The following is a 13736-nucleotide window of genomic DNA, read 5'->3' on the forward strand; positions in this document are numbered from 1 at the left end:
GTATCCCAACCGTTATACCACTGGTGCTTTCTACTGCAAAAATACCACCTGCAAGGTCATAATGAAACCGTGGGTGGTGGGGGGGAAGGCCATGGTGTGCAGGAGAGAGAGGGAGAGAGAGAGACTTTTTTGGTTTAATTTTTAAGTTAGGCAGTGAAGACATAATGTTGTAACAGTGGGCAGTAAGGGGCTGTAGAGGAGTCCAAGCCTGATTTCTTTTTAAGCAACATTCACAAGAACTACTAATTCCTTAGAATCTCTGCGTTGAGGTTCACTTAGAATTACAAGCCAGGATTTTAGTCTTGGCTCCTAGTACAGTTACTTACTGTCTGGGTGTTTCTCAAGCTGCTGACTTCCTCAAGGACAAAGTGCAAGTAAATACCCGTATCTTACAGGATTCCTATGAAGATTGAGATCAGATAGATGAAGGGACTGCTAGGAGATTTTTAGTGAAGTGCTAATTTAAGATTTTTTTTTTTAATTAAGGGAAAAGTTATTTTGCCGAATAAGTCAAAATTTACGAGTCGTGAAAACATTATTAGCACGCTAAAATTTAGGGTGATCATTTCCTTTTATAAGTTATTTAATGCTCTCCAACATCAGGCCAGTTTCACCAAAGCAAATCAGGTGCAAGGCAAGAAAACAAAGCAAAACTGTGTTTATCAAACCTTTACTTGTCCTCGTCATTCTTGTTGTCGTGTCGATATTAAGGAAGCACGTCCATTGAGTGAGTAGCTAATAGTGGGTTCAGATCCTTGACTTAAGAGTATGCTTTTTTTCAGTTCCTGAAAACTTTTAGGATAGTTTTACCAATTGGATTCGCCAGAAAACTAATACAGGAAAGCCCCTTCATGTATTCTAGTTGTGTGTCAGTGCAGGTGCTTCTACCGGGGGGTTGATTGTGTGTTATGTACACTACAGACACACTTTGGGGTCATTTTTTTAAAGTTATGTTCTTTAAAGTTACGTTCTTTGCACTTCTGATTTACCCCCCCCCCCCTTTTTTTTCCTTTTCCTTCCTTCCCCAAAGGGTAAGTAATAGTTCTGATGAACTAGAAAACCCAGTCGTTTTACCCTTAGGGAAAGAAGTGAAAAACTATTTATATAAATGGCTGGTGTCTTTGTGAATGAAGCTTCTCAGGAGGTTACCATCCACCCCGTGTTCACTTCTTACCCCAGCATGGCTGTTAATAGCTGTTTTTTTACTTTCAGGAGCATCCTAATTTGGGCAGTAAAATATAATCAGCCTCTTATGCTTTAGAAAACAAACCAGACAAAACTATAGTCTTTCCCTCGCCCATATTATATTGTCATTTCATGATCTCTGTATATAATTTCTTGATCTCTTTCTCTCTCGAGAAGAAGTACTAGTGTAGCCACGTGATAATGAACTATCTGTTAGGACACATTGTCTGAATTTTATCTTCACTCACACCTCCCTCCTGACCGCCCCATGGCAAATCCTGCTCTTGTGTTGACCTCTGGTTTCAGACACAGTGAGGAATATAGGTGGGTTATTGGTCTTGGAAAGCACTTGAGTTGAGATATATGCCTGGTATGTATGAACTCTCCTTTGTCTCAGAGCTTCTTCCAAAAAGCACACAGGTTCTCTTATTCACGTCTTTCCTATTCCGGAAGGTAGAGCCTGGTACATTGTCCTTGAGCTGAAGACAGTCAGGTACTAATGGTGTCGCGTACGTGGACAGGTGATTGCAGCTTAACTGAACCCGGGTCAAGAAGCCCAGTTTAGAGGGCGGAGGAGAAAGGTGGGCTGGGCCCTAAGGAGAAGGCAGATCTGGGGTTGTGACAGGAGCACGTGACTTTGGGGGCTGAGCCACCTAAACGTAGTGCCTCTTGCCAACGGCCCCACGTGTACGCGCCTGCACTGAAGGTGCAGGAGGACGTGTCTGGAGACATGTTCAGTTGTCACTATGGGGCGGGGATGGGGTGCTGCTGGCACCCAGTGGGTGGGGACCAGGGATGCTACTGCACATCCTGTGGTGCAAGGGACAGCCCTGCAACAAAGAGTCACCAGCCTGGATGCTCAGAGCGCTACTTGAGAAAGCACTGCCCTGTGGAATGGACGGTCGTCTTTGGTCCCAGAATATAGAAGGAACGATGTTTCTAGGGCTGGCCTTGGGGATTCTTGGAATAGCCCAAAGTGTATTTTAGACACAGTCTCAGAGGCCTTGGTTTCGCCCACTCAATTTTTGTGGCCAGAGCAAGTGTGAGCTTTGCGAGCACCGTGAGTGGCACGTGTCCAGACGTGAACAGTGGTTTTGCTTTGCTCAGGGCTGTGCAACCTTGTGTGCCAGGCTCAAAAGAAACCCCAGACAGCATTTTGGGGACAGTGGATTTAAAAGATGATCCTCTGGGGTACCTTTGTTCCGACGTAAGATAGAGTAAAAGCTCTAAAGAGTCCTCCAGAGAGAGCAGTGCAGATGGTTCACCTCAGTATTGACCATGACCCTTTTTGTCTAATGTTCATCCTAAACTCGGCTTCCTCTAGTGAAGCAGTAGAAAGCAGCCCTGGTCTGCCTTCCTAGGGATGCAGTTCACCGCCGCGAGAGGGCGGGTCCCCTCACTGCAGGGGGTCTTGCTGGGCAGTGTGATTCTCCCTGAACACTGCGCGACCTGCAGAGTTCATATTCCCCAGGATGTGACTTGATAATGGGAGTGGAGCTGTGTCCCTGGAAGCTCTTATGACTAACAGTTGGCATGTTTTCTCGAAAACGGATGGATGACCAAGGTCAGAAGTAACAGTCTGGTTTTTATTTTTGACCTTGGTCATTAGAATAGCGTTAATAAAAAAAGAGCAAATGAGATGTTGATACCTTGTTTCCCCCCTCAGTGTGTGTTTTCAATTTTTTGATGCTGTTATAAGCCTGGCGTGTTATTCTTAGCGCTAAAGCTCAGCTCTGCGCACTGCAGCCCCTCTGGGCTTTAGACCGACTGCCCAGCCAGTAAAGTGGCCTGTTCCATTAAATCAAGTGTCATTTTCTTATTGTATTTCTTTCCCCCTTTGCTATTTGTAGGCATCAGATAGGGGAGAGTTGAGCTCTTTTTCGTATGTTTCAGTTTGTGGCACCATCATCATCGCTCTCTGTAAGATTCTTCTGTTTTGGTCAATTTTATTATTTCACCCTTCATCCCCACCACCCTTCTCTTTTGTAGGACAGGTTTTGCTATGTCTTTGAATACGTATGTCTTCAGTAGATAAAACGTTGTTTATGTACGGTGTAATGAGTTTATTTTTTCCTACCAGTAATTGTTTAAAATTTGCACACAGTAAAATTAACTTTTTGGGGGTATAATTCTTACAGTTCTACACACTTTAACACATGTACAGATTCTTAGCACCACCAGCACAAGCAGGATACAGAAGAATCCCAACATCCCAGTGACCAGTTCCTCTCCCCACCCCCCCAAATCCCTGGCAACCACTAATCTGTTTTCTGTCCCTGTGGTTTTGCCTTTTCCAGAATGTCATATAAATGGGATCACACACCTTTTGTTACTAGCTTTTTTGAGTTAGCATAACGTGTTTGGAATTTGTGCCTGTGTCAAATGTTTGTTCCTTCTTACTGTCCAGTGGTGTGTCATTGTAGGGACGTGTACCATATTGACTACTGAAGGGCATTTGGTTTGTTTCCATATTTTGGTGGTGATGAATTATGTTGTTATTAACATTCATGTGCAGTTTTGCATGAATGTAAGTTTTCATTTCCCCAGCCAGGGTAAACACCTAGACGTAGGACTACTGGTTAATTCTCCAGGGTCTGCGTCATTTTGGGTTCCTGTCAGCACTTGGTATTGTCAGTTTCTTCAGGTTAGCCGTTTTAGCGGGTGTGTAATGGTATCCCATCAGGGTTTGAATTTGCATTTTCCGTAATGACTTAGGATTTTGACTTTTCGTATGACTTACTGTTCCTGTGCAGCGCCTTGGAGTAGGACACTTATTAATACAGCTGATGGGACTCGGGGCAAACCCCCCCAAATATGCCAGTTCCTACCCCTGCACTACCACGTTGTTCAGGATAACTTCACCCGTTTACACTCCCACCAGCAGTGGGGTTTTTTGCTGGTTCTTTTTTCCCCCTTGAAAAAAAAAGAAAAGCTTTTTTGAGAGATAATTCACATGCCATTCAATTCACCCATTTAAAATGCACTGTTGAGTGGTTTCCAGTTTATTCTTGGAGCTGCAGCCATCACTGCAGTGAACTTTAGAACATCTTCATTGCTGGATGCAGAAACCCCGTGCCTGTTAGCAGGTCACTCCCCACTTGCTCCCAGCTTCCCCAGCCCCAGGCGAACACTCATGTGCTTTCTGTCTCAGTATAGGTTTGCCTGTTCTGGAACGTCACGTACACGTTCTGGCAGGTAAATGATGGTTTTCTGTGCTCCAGTCCATTCACGTCACCACCTTACATCCTGTGTTCTGGCCGTGACCTCTGGACTGTGTTGACTGGCAGTGATGGGAGCGATACGCTTGTCTTGTTCTTGACCTTAAAGAATTGCGTCTTAAATTTTTCTTTGATAGGTAAGGTATTTGCTATAGAATGTTGATGCGTGGCCTCTTTTTTTTTTTTTTTAAATTAAGGAATTCTGCTTCTATTCCTGGTTAGACTTTTGTTGTCTTTGTTTTTAAACAAACAAGCCATAGCACATACTTTTTTCCTGTACTTTTAAAGATAGTTATGTGATTTTCTCTTTCAGGCTTGATGTAAGTAGATGGCAGTTAGCCAGATCTGAAGTGTGCCCTTTTTAATTTCAGAGAAAGAAAATGGGTTTTGTAGAGCAGGAAGAGTCTTCTCTGCTGTTGCCAGGAGTCTCACAGAGTTGCTTCGTCAGCTGAGAGCTGTCCGAGCCCCTTCTGTTACACGTCAGTTCTGTTCTGTTAAGGTCTGCACGGTGCTCACAGATAGAACAGGAAAAGAGATCCTGACCTCGCCTTGGACGGAGTTCCCATCACCGATCCCCTCCCCAGTACTTCCTTCCCGGTCATGGGTTAGGAAGGATGCTGAGGCAGCATTTGAGCGGCTTGTTCAGTTGATCATCGAGTACGGACTCACTTCTGGGCTTGCGGTCCTGCATCTCGGCTCCTAAACCTCCTCGGGGTTCTGGGGTGGAAGACTGACCCGGCTCAAAGGGACAGGCGAGAACACCGCGCTGGCCTGTGTGTTGAGTTGAGGAGATGTCCGCCGTGCGTGGAACGTGTGTGTTCTGGAGCCAGCAAGAGTGGGTGACCTGTGTACTCGCACATGGCAGCTGGAAGAGGCCCTGCGTGGTCCTCGTTTCTGTGTGTGCAACTTGGAATTGTTTCTCCCTTTGCTGGGGTGGGTCCTAGACAAACGGGAGCACCTTAATTGGCAGGAGGCCGTGGGAGGAAGGGGAGCTCCGGGTGCCTTGGACAGCCTTGGTGAGCACACGGTTCTTTATGTTTCTGAATTTACTGTAACGTTAAATCTTCTTCATACACTGGTTTTAAGTTCCACTTCGATGCTTTCCCTCCGCATTTTGGGCCAGGTAGGTTGGTGGGCTAATGCAGATCCGGTTTGACTGGGAACAGAAGTTTGGGGATTGAGGGGAGAGGTGTGCAGATTTGGTTTTGGGAAAAATCATAAACAAGCTAGAGATGAAGCCTAGTTGGGGGGGCGGGGGAGGGGCGGGAATGATGGTTTGCCTTTTATCCATCACTTCTCCGTACTTTTCTGCCATTCATACCAGAGATCTGGAGACAGTCTGCCTACCTCTGAAGATGTTGTCCTGGCTCCGAGTTATACCAGCAGTGTGGTTGGTCACCTGGTATCGGACCGGTGTCCCTCTGCAAAATAGAGAGATTGGACATGTTGATCTTTTAAGTTCTTTACAGTCTGATTCAGTTTAGCTTGCCGTTTAATAAAACATTTTTCGTGCACAGAGAAATTAGAATCATAGGTTATTAGAGCAGGAGAGGGCATTGGAGGCTCCTGGCCCTATCTTTTGTTCTCTAGAGCAGAAAATCGTGGCACAGAGAAGCCACCTCATCGGCTCCCACCAAACAGGATTTTCCTCTGGAGCTGGAAGGAGGGTGGGCTTCCCAGAGTCACAGGGCCAGGGATGGGAGAAGGGAGGGGGTGGTCGGGTGGCTCAGCTACCACTGCCAGATGGCGGACCTGGCCCAGGGTCACCATGTCACGCTTGCCTTGGTTCTGAGGCTGGCAGGAGTCGTCTTCAAAGGGCCTGATTGTCCCAGTGTTGAATTTTCATTTACTGCCCCCTTATTTCCTGGGTAGTCCAAGAGGAGAAATTCTTGCCTGGCACGTGGAAATTGTTGTATTCGATCTCCGATGCAGAGCTGATGTTCACCTTTGTAGCTCATGTGTTGACTGCGTGAATTTGAATTTGTTCCAGCTGCCTCGGCCCCTCAGATGGCGATCAGAAGCCTAGCCGATGCCGCAGAGTCCCCTGTGGGGCTGGGCGCCCGGCCTCCCTCGCGGCCCTGGAGCCGCTGTCACGCCAGCCCTGCAGGCCGACCCCGTCCCTCCCACACCTTTGCTTCACCCAGTCTCTGCCAAGAATCCCCTTTTGGTTTTGTGGTCCCGTTGCTGTCCTTTCGGTGCCGTCCTCCTTGCTCCTCAGCCGGGGGTGGTTCTGTGGTCACCCATGAAGCACCAGGTGGCCTTCACCTTCCTTCTCAGCGAACTGGCTGAGCCCTTCCTGGCAACTGTGTGTGGTCCTCTTCACCCTCGCATCCCAGGGCAGGTCCTTTGTGATAACATTGCTTTCTGGTCTGACGGCTGAGACCCCTTGGGCTCTGGGGAGATAGTTCCTGGTCCTTTTGGGGCTGGAAGGGGGAGGGGTGAAGCAGTTGAGATGTTTGCAAACCTACAAAAGCAAAAGGATTTCTTGGTACATTTGAGAGTCCTTTTGTCCCTGTTGTGCTGATTCATCTTTAAAGAACTAAATTAATTTGTAGGTGACTCTCTTCTCCTTCCTCTTTGACTGGGTGTCTAAAACACATATTTATAAAACTCTTCATGAGTAGATTTTCCACCTCCTTTTTGTGTGCCTGATGCACAGATGACTGGACAGAGTTCTGATTTCTGTTATTCGCATTACTGTGGTGGCAGGTATCAAACATCTTCAGGCCTTTCTTTGTCTGAAGGAAAGAGGAGTTTTTTGAAAAGAAGAAAATTGTGATATGATATGCAGTAGAATACATAGAGACGGCGATGTGAGCTGTGCAGTTAGTTGTGAAGTATTGATGCTTTGGCATTGGGTGGCTGTTGGCTTACTGCAGGTTGAATTGCTGAAAGCAATTTACGTAACCTGTTAAGTAGACCAAGCATTTGTTACACCGAATTAGGTATTTAACTTAGTTTCCTGGTCTTTGAGGATTTTTCCTTGACTTAGTGGGAGATTGACTTTCTGATTATATGGTTCAATTCGATCTAATAACTTTTCTCTGCGTTATAAGTGGGGGTCAGCGGAGATAGGCCAGTGGCAAGGTTGATTACAGACCAGTGCTTATAGAAGCTGATCACCCACATCTTTTGTTTCTATAGAAGCCTTTTCCCTTGCTTTTAAGCGAGGGCTGGTACACAGTGCCGTGTGGAGTTTGCAGTCATTACTGGTCACGTTTTTTAAATGGGTATGATGAGGTGGAGTTTGCTGGTGTTGAAATGTTTGGTAGAAAATGTTGGTTCTTTAAAAGTGACGATTGATTTCTGGCTCTTTTTTGAGAAGGAAATGCGATTTTGCATGCTTTCTGCACCAGGGTGTGCATTGAAGACCCCTTGCCTTTCTCTCATCTCCTTCACCCCTTACCCAGGTGGAGCTGTATTTCTGGACACTCTGCGTTTTGAAAGCAGAGCTCCCCTCAGAGGCTGACAGACTTGTCCCCGGAAGGAAAGGGGCGTAAAGATGCCAAATGCAAAACCACAATGATTTCTTTGATTGCAGGGACCTTTGGGCCAGCTTGCGGTAGGAGCTTGCCTTTAGAAGATCCTTTGGCTCCCATCCATGTCTCCCTCTCCTCAAAGGGATGGCAGCCCGATGGACGGCGGGCACACGCCCCCAACATGGACAGACTTCCACGGAGGTAAGCTGCTGTCGATGCCACCCAGACAGACGTGCGCCCTCCTGGTCAGCCCGAGCTCTGCCTCCATCCACGCCTCGTGCACGTGCGTCAGAGGCCCCGAGGCTTTCTCTCTCGTTTCCAGCCAGGGCTAGGGTTCTGCCCCATCAGGTCACAAGTAGCCCTGCTTCCACAGGGCATAGGAATGAGTGGAGTGCAAGCCAGCTGTGGCAGCTTTCTCCTGGTTGAGGACAGGGATTCCCCTGAGGTGGTGGCCTTGAACTCATGGTCGGCCCTTTGTGGTTCTGTGTCTGTCGCTCCCTGCACATTGGGCTTAATTCTGGTCACCGTGAGCCATTGATGCTTTGGGGACACGTCGCATGGAGGGTGTTTCTCTTCTCACCTGTATTAGGGGGACACAACTGATGGGGGTGCTGTTGACCACTGTGGCGGGTCCTCCTGCCGAGTCTGGCACCAGTGCGTGCGAATTGGAGACCAAGCTCTCAGCTTCTAGAAAGCATTGCTCCAGATCTTGACCCAGGGAAGGCACGGCGGACCAGAACTCCGCATCTCTCTAGGAATGGACTGCAGCCCTGGGCCGGCTTGGTTGCTGCTGGCAGAGCCTGCGTCCTCCAGATGTATTGCTTTACTCTTCAAGGAGTAGATAGTAGAAACATCAGTGTGTTTCCTAGCAAAGTTTCGCTGTTTTGGTTTTTGTCTTTAAGAGCTTAGGTTTCCAGGTTGAAAAGAGGAGGAATTTTAACTTGTCTTCTTGGGAGAAGATGCTGGGAATCAGGTTTCACTTGTGCTGTGTGAATGTAAAACTTCGGAAGGTGAGGCCTGGCTGCTGAGAGAAGGGGATTTTAACCCGAGCGTGATCTGTCTGACTTTGTTAATAGACCTCGCATCTCCCTTTCTCACATTGGGGGAGAGTCAGCGGGTGGTGTAGGATCGCTGCCGGTGCAGGGTAGCGAGGTCTTGGGGGTCTGGTTTATTTTGCAGGGCTGTGTTTGGAGAGCATGAGGCTGCTGTGCAGAGGGGCTGCGGGGGGCTCTGCTCCGTGGGGTCACTGCAGGGGGTGACTCATGTCCTGAGGAGCAGTGAGGCCTCATTGCTGACGTTGCCTTTATGACAGCTTGTACACATTTTTTTAAAAAAGAAAACATGTTCATTGTTAATGGGGTTTTTTGGGAGGGGGTGCAGGTAACTTATTCTAACTCATTGAGATCATCTCTCTGACTGTTGTTAGGAGAGGTCTCCTTTCTAAGCTCCTAGGCGCACTTTGGAGCTGTGCTCTGGTAAGGCTCTGGCTAGAGTGGAAAGTACTGGGAAGAGTATCTCCTGGTTCTTACATGTTCTTTTACGTTCCAGGGCCCCACATTGTGTTTACTTCCTAAGAGGTGTACTAAGTATCCACGATCCCTTTCTCCTTTCACAGACTCTCTGGCCGAGGCAGCAGCAGCTTTAACGAAAGGGAGCCGGTACCAACCCAGCTTCCCTGTGAGGGCAGGAGCTTAGGAACTCAAGGTTATTAAGTGGATGTAATTCTAGCTTCATTTCTTGGCTTAATGACGTACCAAGTTTGATATTACTTTTTCTGGTTTTAGTCAAGTTTCTGCCTCCGTTTGACCTTCGGGAAATTAGGTCTGGTTCCTTGGGGTTTCTGTCAACAGCGGTGGCATGTCCCCAGCCTGACTGTCTGCTCTCTTCTTGTGGGGTCTCTTGGCCCCCTGCACACGCCCCAAGTATGCAGAGTTGTGTTGTCTTCCCCTAGTTTCTGAAAAGCTCTCTCTTGGTAACTGGGATCTTTGGCAGCAGGGTTTAGGACTGCATCCCTGGAGCACATTCAGCTAGTGTTTGCTTGTGCCATACTGAAAAAAAAAAAAAGCGAGTGGAAAGTGTTTCCAGCACATTCAGTAAGGTATGTGAGCCCGTAATTACTTTGGGTCTGCAGTGTCTTTCCCCACAGGTAATCCCACAGGTGTTTGCGTTTTAAAAACCGTTAGTGGGATTTTGTGCGTGTGCGGAAAGTCCCGGCGACTCTGAGCACTGCCTCTGCCTCTGCCTCCAGCAGCACGTTCTGACTGTGTCGGTCATCTGTGTCCAAAGGTCGTCCTCTCCCTTGATGCTCAGGCCCAGGTTCTAGGGCTCCAGGCCCTGGCGTCAGGTGCAGCTGTCCCTTCTGCCGCCGCATCGCACGACCTGCTGGTTCTGGGCGCTCAGAGCCCCGCTGCTCCGTCTCTCTCGGGCCGGGGATGCAGGTGTGGGTTCTGCACCTGGACCTCCTTTGGTTGGTGAAGGAAGGAGACGCATAACCAGGCAGTTGTCACCCCGAATAAGTGCTCCGGTGGCCGGGGGCCCCGTCCAGGACGGGAGAGGGAATGTCAGGTTAGGGTAAGACGGGGCCTGGCTTCCTGGATCCATCTCTTGGAGTTTCTCCAGCGCCGGCTTCAGGTTGGAGAGCGAGAACAGCAGCTCAAAGGAAAAGAGCCTGCTGGCCTGGGAGACTCACCCTGGGACAGAGGGAGCTTGGGGGGGTTGGGGGTTGTGGAGGGCGATGGCAGGGGGGTGGTCATAATAAAGACGCCAGACTGAAGGAGGGGGAAGGGAAAGCCTCCTGTGTGCTGGTCCCACCACAGGGCCGCGTTCAAGGTCAGGTAACGTAGTTTGAACTGTATTGGACCACACCAGACAGTTGTATACATGCACTGAGTTCTAGTTTGTTAAAAAGCTTTGATATATAAAGGTGGTTTTCTGCTCCTAAATGAAAAAAAAAAATTACACTTGAAACATTGGGCAGAGGTGGGTTTCTCTGCTTTGCTGGCCTAGTTCTCTCCCTGCCTCTCTCGGCTGTGCCCTGTGCGCCCCCGTCACTGCCCCCTCACTGCTGGGGGGGTGCTTGGAGGAGCGGGAGGAGGGCGCCTGTGGCTCCGTGCAGCTCCCCCGGGGCCTGCCCCTGGCTGGCCACCTCCAGGGCTCCCGCGGGGCTGTGCACGTGAACCCCACCCCAGCTCCTGAAAACTGAACTGTGTTTCGACACTTTGGTTAATTAGAGACTCCAGGCTTTCAAACCGCATATAAGAGGTGTGAATAATGTGATATAAATATTGTTGGAACCCTCTGTTGTGGTTTCCCTTTTTTGTTTTCCCTTGTATTCTCATGTCAAAGTTTAAGCGGTAATTGAATGGCCAGACTCTTTAGAAAGACAGTGTCTTGGCTAGTCTGACATGAATATACATGTTTTACACATCGTGCATAGTAAGAAAAGGTGTGGGCACTAGAGGACATTGAGGTGTGTGACTGTGAGAGTCTAGACGTGTCATCAAAAAATGGGAGCATCCCGTGGTTCTCATGAGTCTGAAGAGTGAAATTTGCTGCCAGTATCCTTCACACTGCCTTCGGGCCTATTCTGTCTTTGTCTGTAGGCTGAATCTCACAGTTATCACACAATTGGCACCTAATTGGGCTCCACGGATTGGCAGGGGAGGGGTGGATGGGGAGGGTCTCACACTGACTGGATAGCTGCTGTCTACCTGCTGGGTGGCTCAGAAGGTGGGTTCAAGCTAAGGGAGCATTTCTGGATGAGTCCCGTTCTTGAAGATGTTAGTAGGTGCTGCCTGATGAGGTGTTTGAACATGTTGGGTCTAGTAGGTTTCTGTTACAGTATTCTCAGAGCTTTTGAGCCTCGAGGGGAAGTTTATTATGCGACATTTCCTGAATGTATTTCTTGTGGGACCCTTCTCTCTCCTTGTGTCTCTCTCTCTCATGGTAAATTTCAATTCTATAAAGCCCCCAGACGGATCCCTCTAGTAGCTTCTCTCATCAGCACTTGGGAGGATGAGACTTGGAAGGCCTCAAGTGTGGTTAAGAACATGAGTCCAGAGATGCCAAGTTAGCACTGACTAACAGCTTTCCATAGGTCTCCTGCTATTTTGCTGTCTTTAGAAAAGCATTCCTTTAGGGACTTCCCTGGTGGCACAGTGGTTAAGAACCCGCCTGCCAATGCACGGGACATGGGTTCGATCCCTGGTCCGGGAAGATCCCAGCTAAGCCCTTGTGCCACAACTACTGAAGCCTGTGCGCCTAGAGCCCATGCTCCGCAACAAGAGAGGCCACCACACTGCAACTAGAGAAAGCCCACGCACAGCAACGAAGACCCATCACAGAAATAAATAAATAACTACAATAAAATAAGAAAAGTATTTCTTTAAATGTGGGTTTAAAAACTGGATAAATTGACAAAGGACCACGAAGCATGAAATAGAAGGCAATTGCTGAAATAGCATGTTAATGTTTTGGACATTTTTATTTTTCATTAGTTTTCTGAGTGAAACTGTGGGCTTTGAGAGAAAACAAGCTGTAAAGTATTTGTGCATGTCTTGTTCCATAGGAAACAGAAAGCAGTGTTAGCACACACAAAGATCACAAGAGCCGAGTCCTGTGGTAGGTTTAAAATCTTAGTGAACAGTAATCGTTGGGAGCTTGGTGGGGGTGGGGTGGGGATGATTAATACCACATTTCCCTAAAATCTCCTCGTCTCGCTTTTTCATAAAAGCTTGCTAAAGATGCTTCTGAGGTTTTCTGTGCCCCAGGTGGGGTGTGGTTCACTTTTTGTTCATTTAACAAACGCTTGAATGTTAATAATCTGCTTTGTTTGGGGTGGAGTGCAGCCATGGGCCCTCAGGTCTGGGACGGAGACAGCCTTTCTCTGATAGAAATTTCTAGCGTCTCCCCGTTCACTGTTCTTTACCTTGGTTACTCTTGGTGCTTGGCTCCCTTTTCCTGCTTGTTCTTTGCACACTCATCTAGTCCAAGGTCTTAACTAACGCCCAAGCTTCCAAATCTCAGTGCCTGGCCTGGACCCTCCCTAGGCCTCAGATCCTCTTAGGGAAATGCCTGCCGGGACGGTCCGCCTAGAATGCCCCTGGGGAACCGCACATTCAACCTGCAGAGCAGGGACTTCTTCCCTCTCCTGGGCCGGGTCTGCGTGAGTCACCAGTTCCTATTAGGAAGGGATTGATTGGAAGGTGCTTATTTAATCCAGAGGCAGTAGCGTGGAGCAGGAACACGCAGGCGGCTTTAAAAACCGCCGACGCCCCGTCCCACCCCTGAACAGGGGTCTCGGGGCCGTGGCCGGACTGTGTTCGTGAACAACCTGATTTACATTCCTGAGGGGCAGGGTCCCCCGCAGCTCAAGCACCAACGATGCCTTAGAAACGTGTCCAGGCTTTGAAGGGGTGAACGTGTCAGGAACGCTAGGGCTTTGTGTGAAGCCGTCTTCAAGGGACCCGTGTTGAAGGCCCCGGGGAAAGCACCAGCGGCCTCCAGCAGACAGGAGACCTGGAGCCCCAGTTACCAGAACGTTCTTCCCTGGCGGCTCTCTGGGGTCGTTTCCCCCGTCCTGCTTTTCCCTCCCCTTCCTGTCCGGTCACTCCCGTGGCCCCTCCCGTGGCCCTGCCGGCGGGAGCGCCTGGGCAGGTGGGCTGGGAGCCCCGCCGCCTCCCCCACGGGGCCGCCCCCGCCGCCCGGCGGCCAGCTCGGGCCTGAAGGCTCCTGCACCCCGCCCGGCTCCCGCTGGGGTGAGGGAGGGCCTGGGGGGGGGGCCGGGCACTGCAGGAGAACAGCGCCGCCCGCTCTCGCCCCGGCGCGTGGGGGGCTGTGCAGCGCGCTTCCCGGA

At 49.2% G+C, this 13736-nt stretch overlaps 1 protein-coding gene across 2 annotated transcripts in view; it reads left to right on the forward strand.

Moving 5' to 3' along the window:
* Positions 1-13736, forward strand: part of STK24 (serine/threonine kinase 24) — a 100394-nt gene that overhangs the window by 48717 nt on the left and 37941 nt on the right. Inside the window, exon 2 of one of the 2 annotated variants that reach the window (XM_057707386.1) lies at positions 7945-8083. The exons of the other annotated variant lie outside the window; for it this stretch is intronic. Within the exon in view, the coding sequence (XP_057563369.1) occupies positions 8027-8083 (57 nt within the window). The 5' untranslated portion in view covers positions 7945-8026. The remainder of the gene's footprint in view (positions 1-7944; positions 8084-13736) is intronic. 2 annotated transcript variants of the gene reach the window in all.

This window comes from Hippopotamus amphibius, chromosome 14 (assembly GCF_030028045.1).
Source record: "Hippopotamus amphibius kiboko isolate mHipAmp2 chromosome 14, mHipAmp2.hap2, whole genome shotgun sequence".
Taxonomy (NCBI): Eukaryota; Metazoa; Chordata; class Mammalia; order Artiodactyla; family Hippopotamidae; genus Hippopotamus; species Hippopotamus amphibius.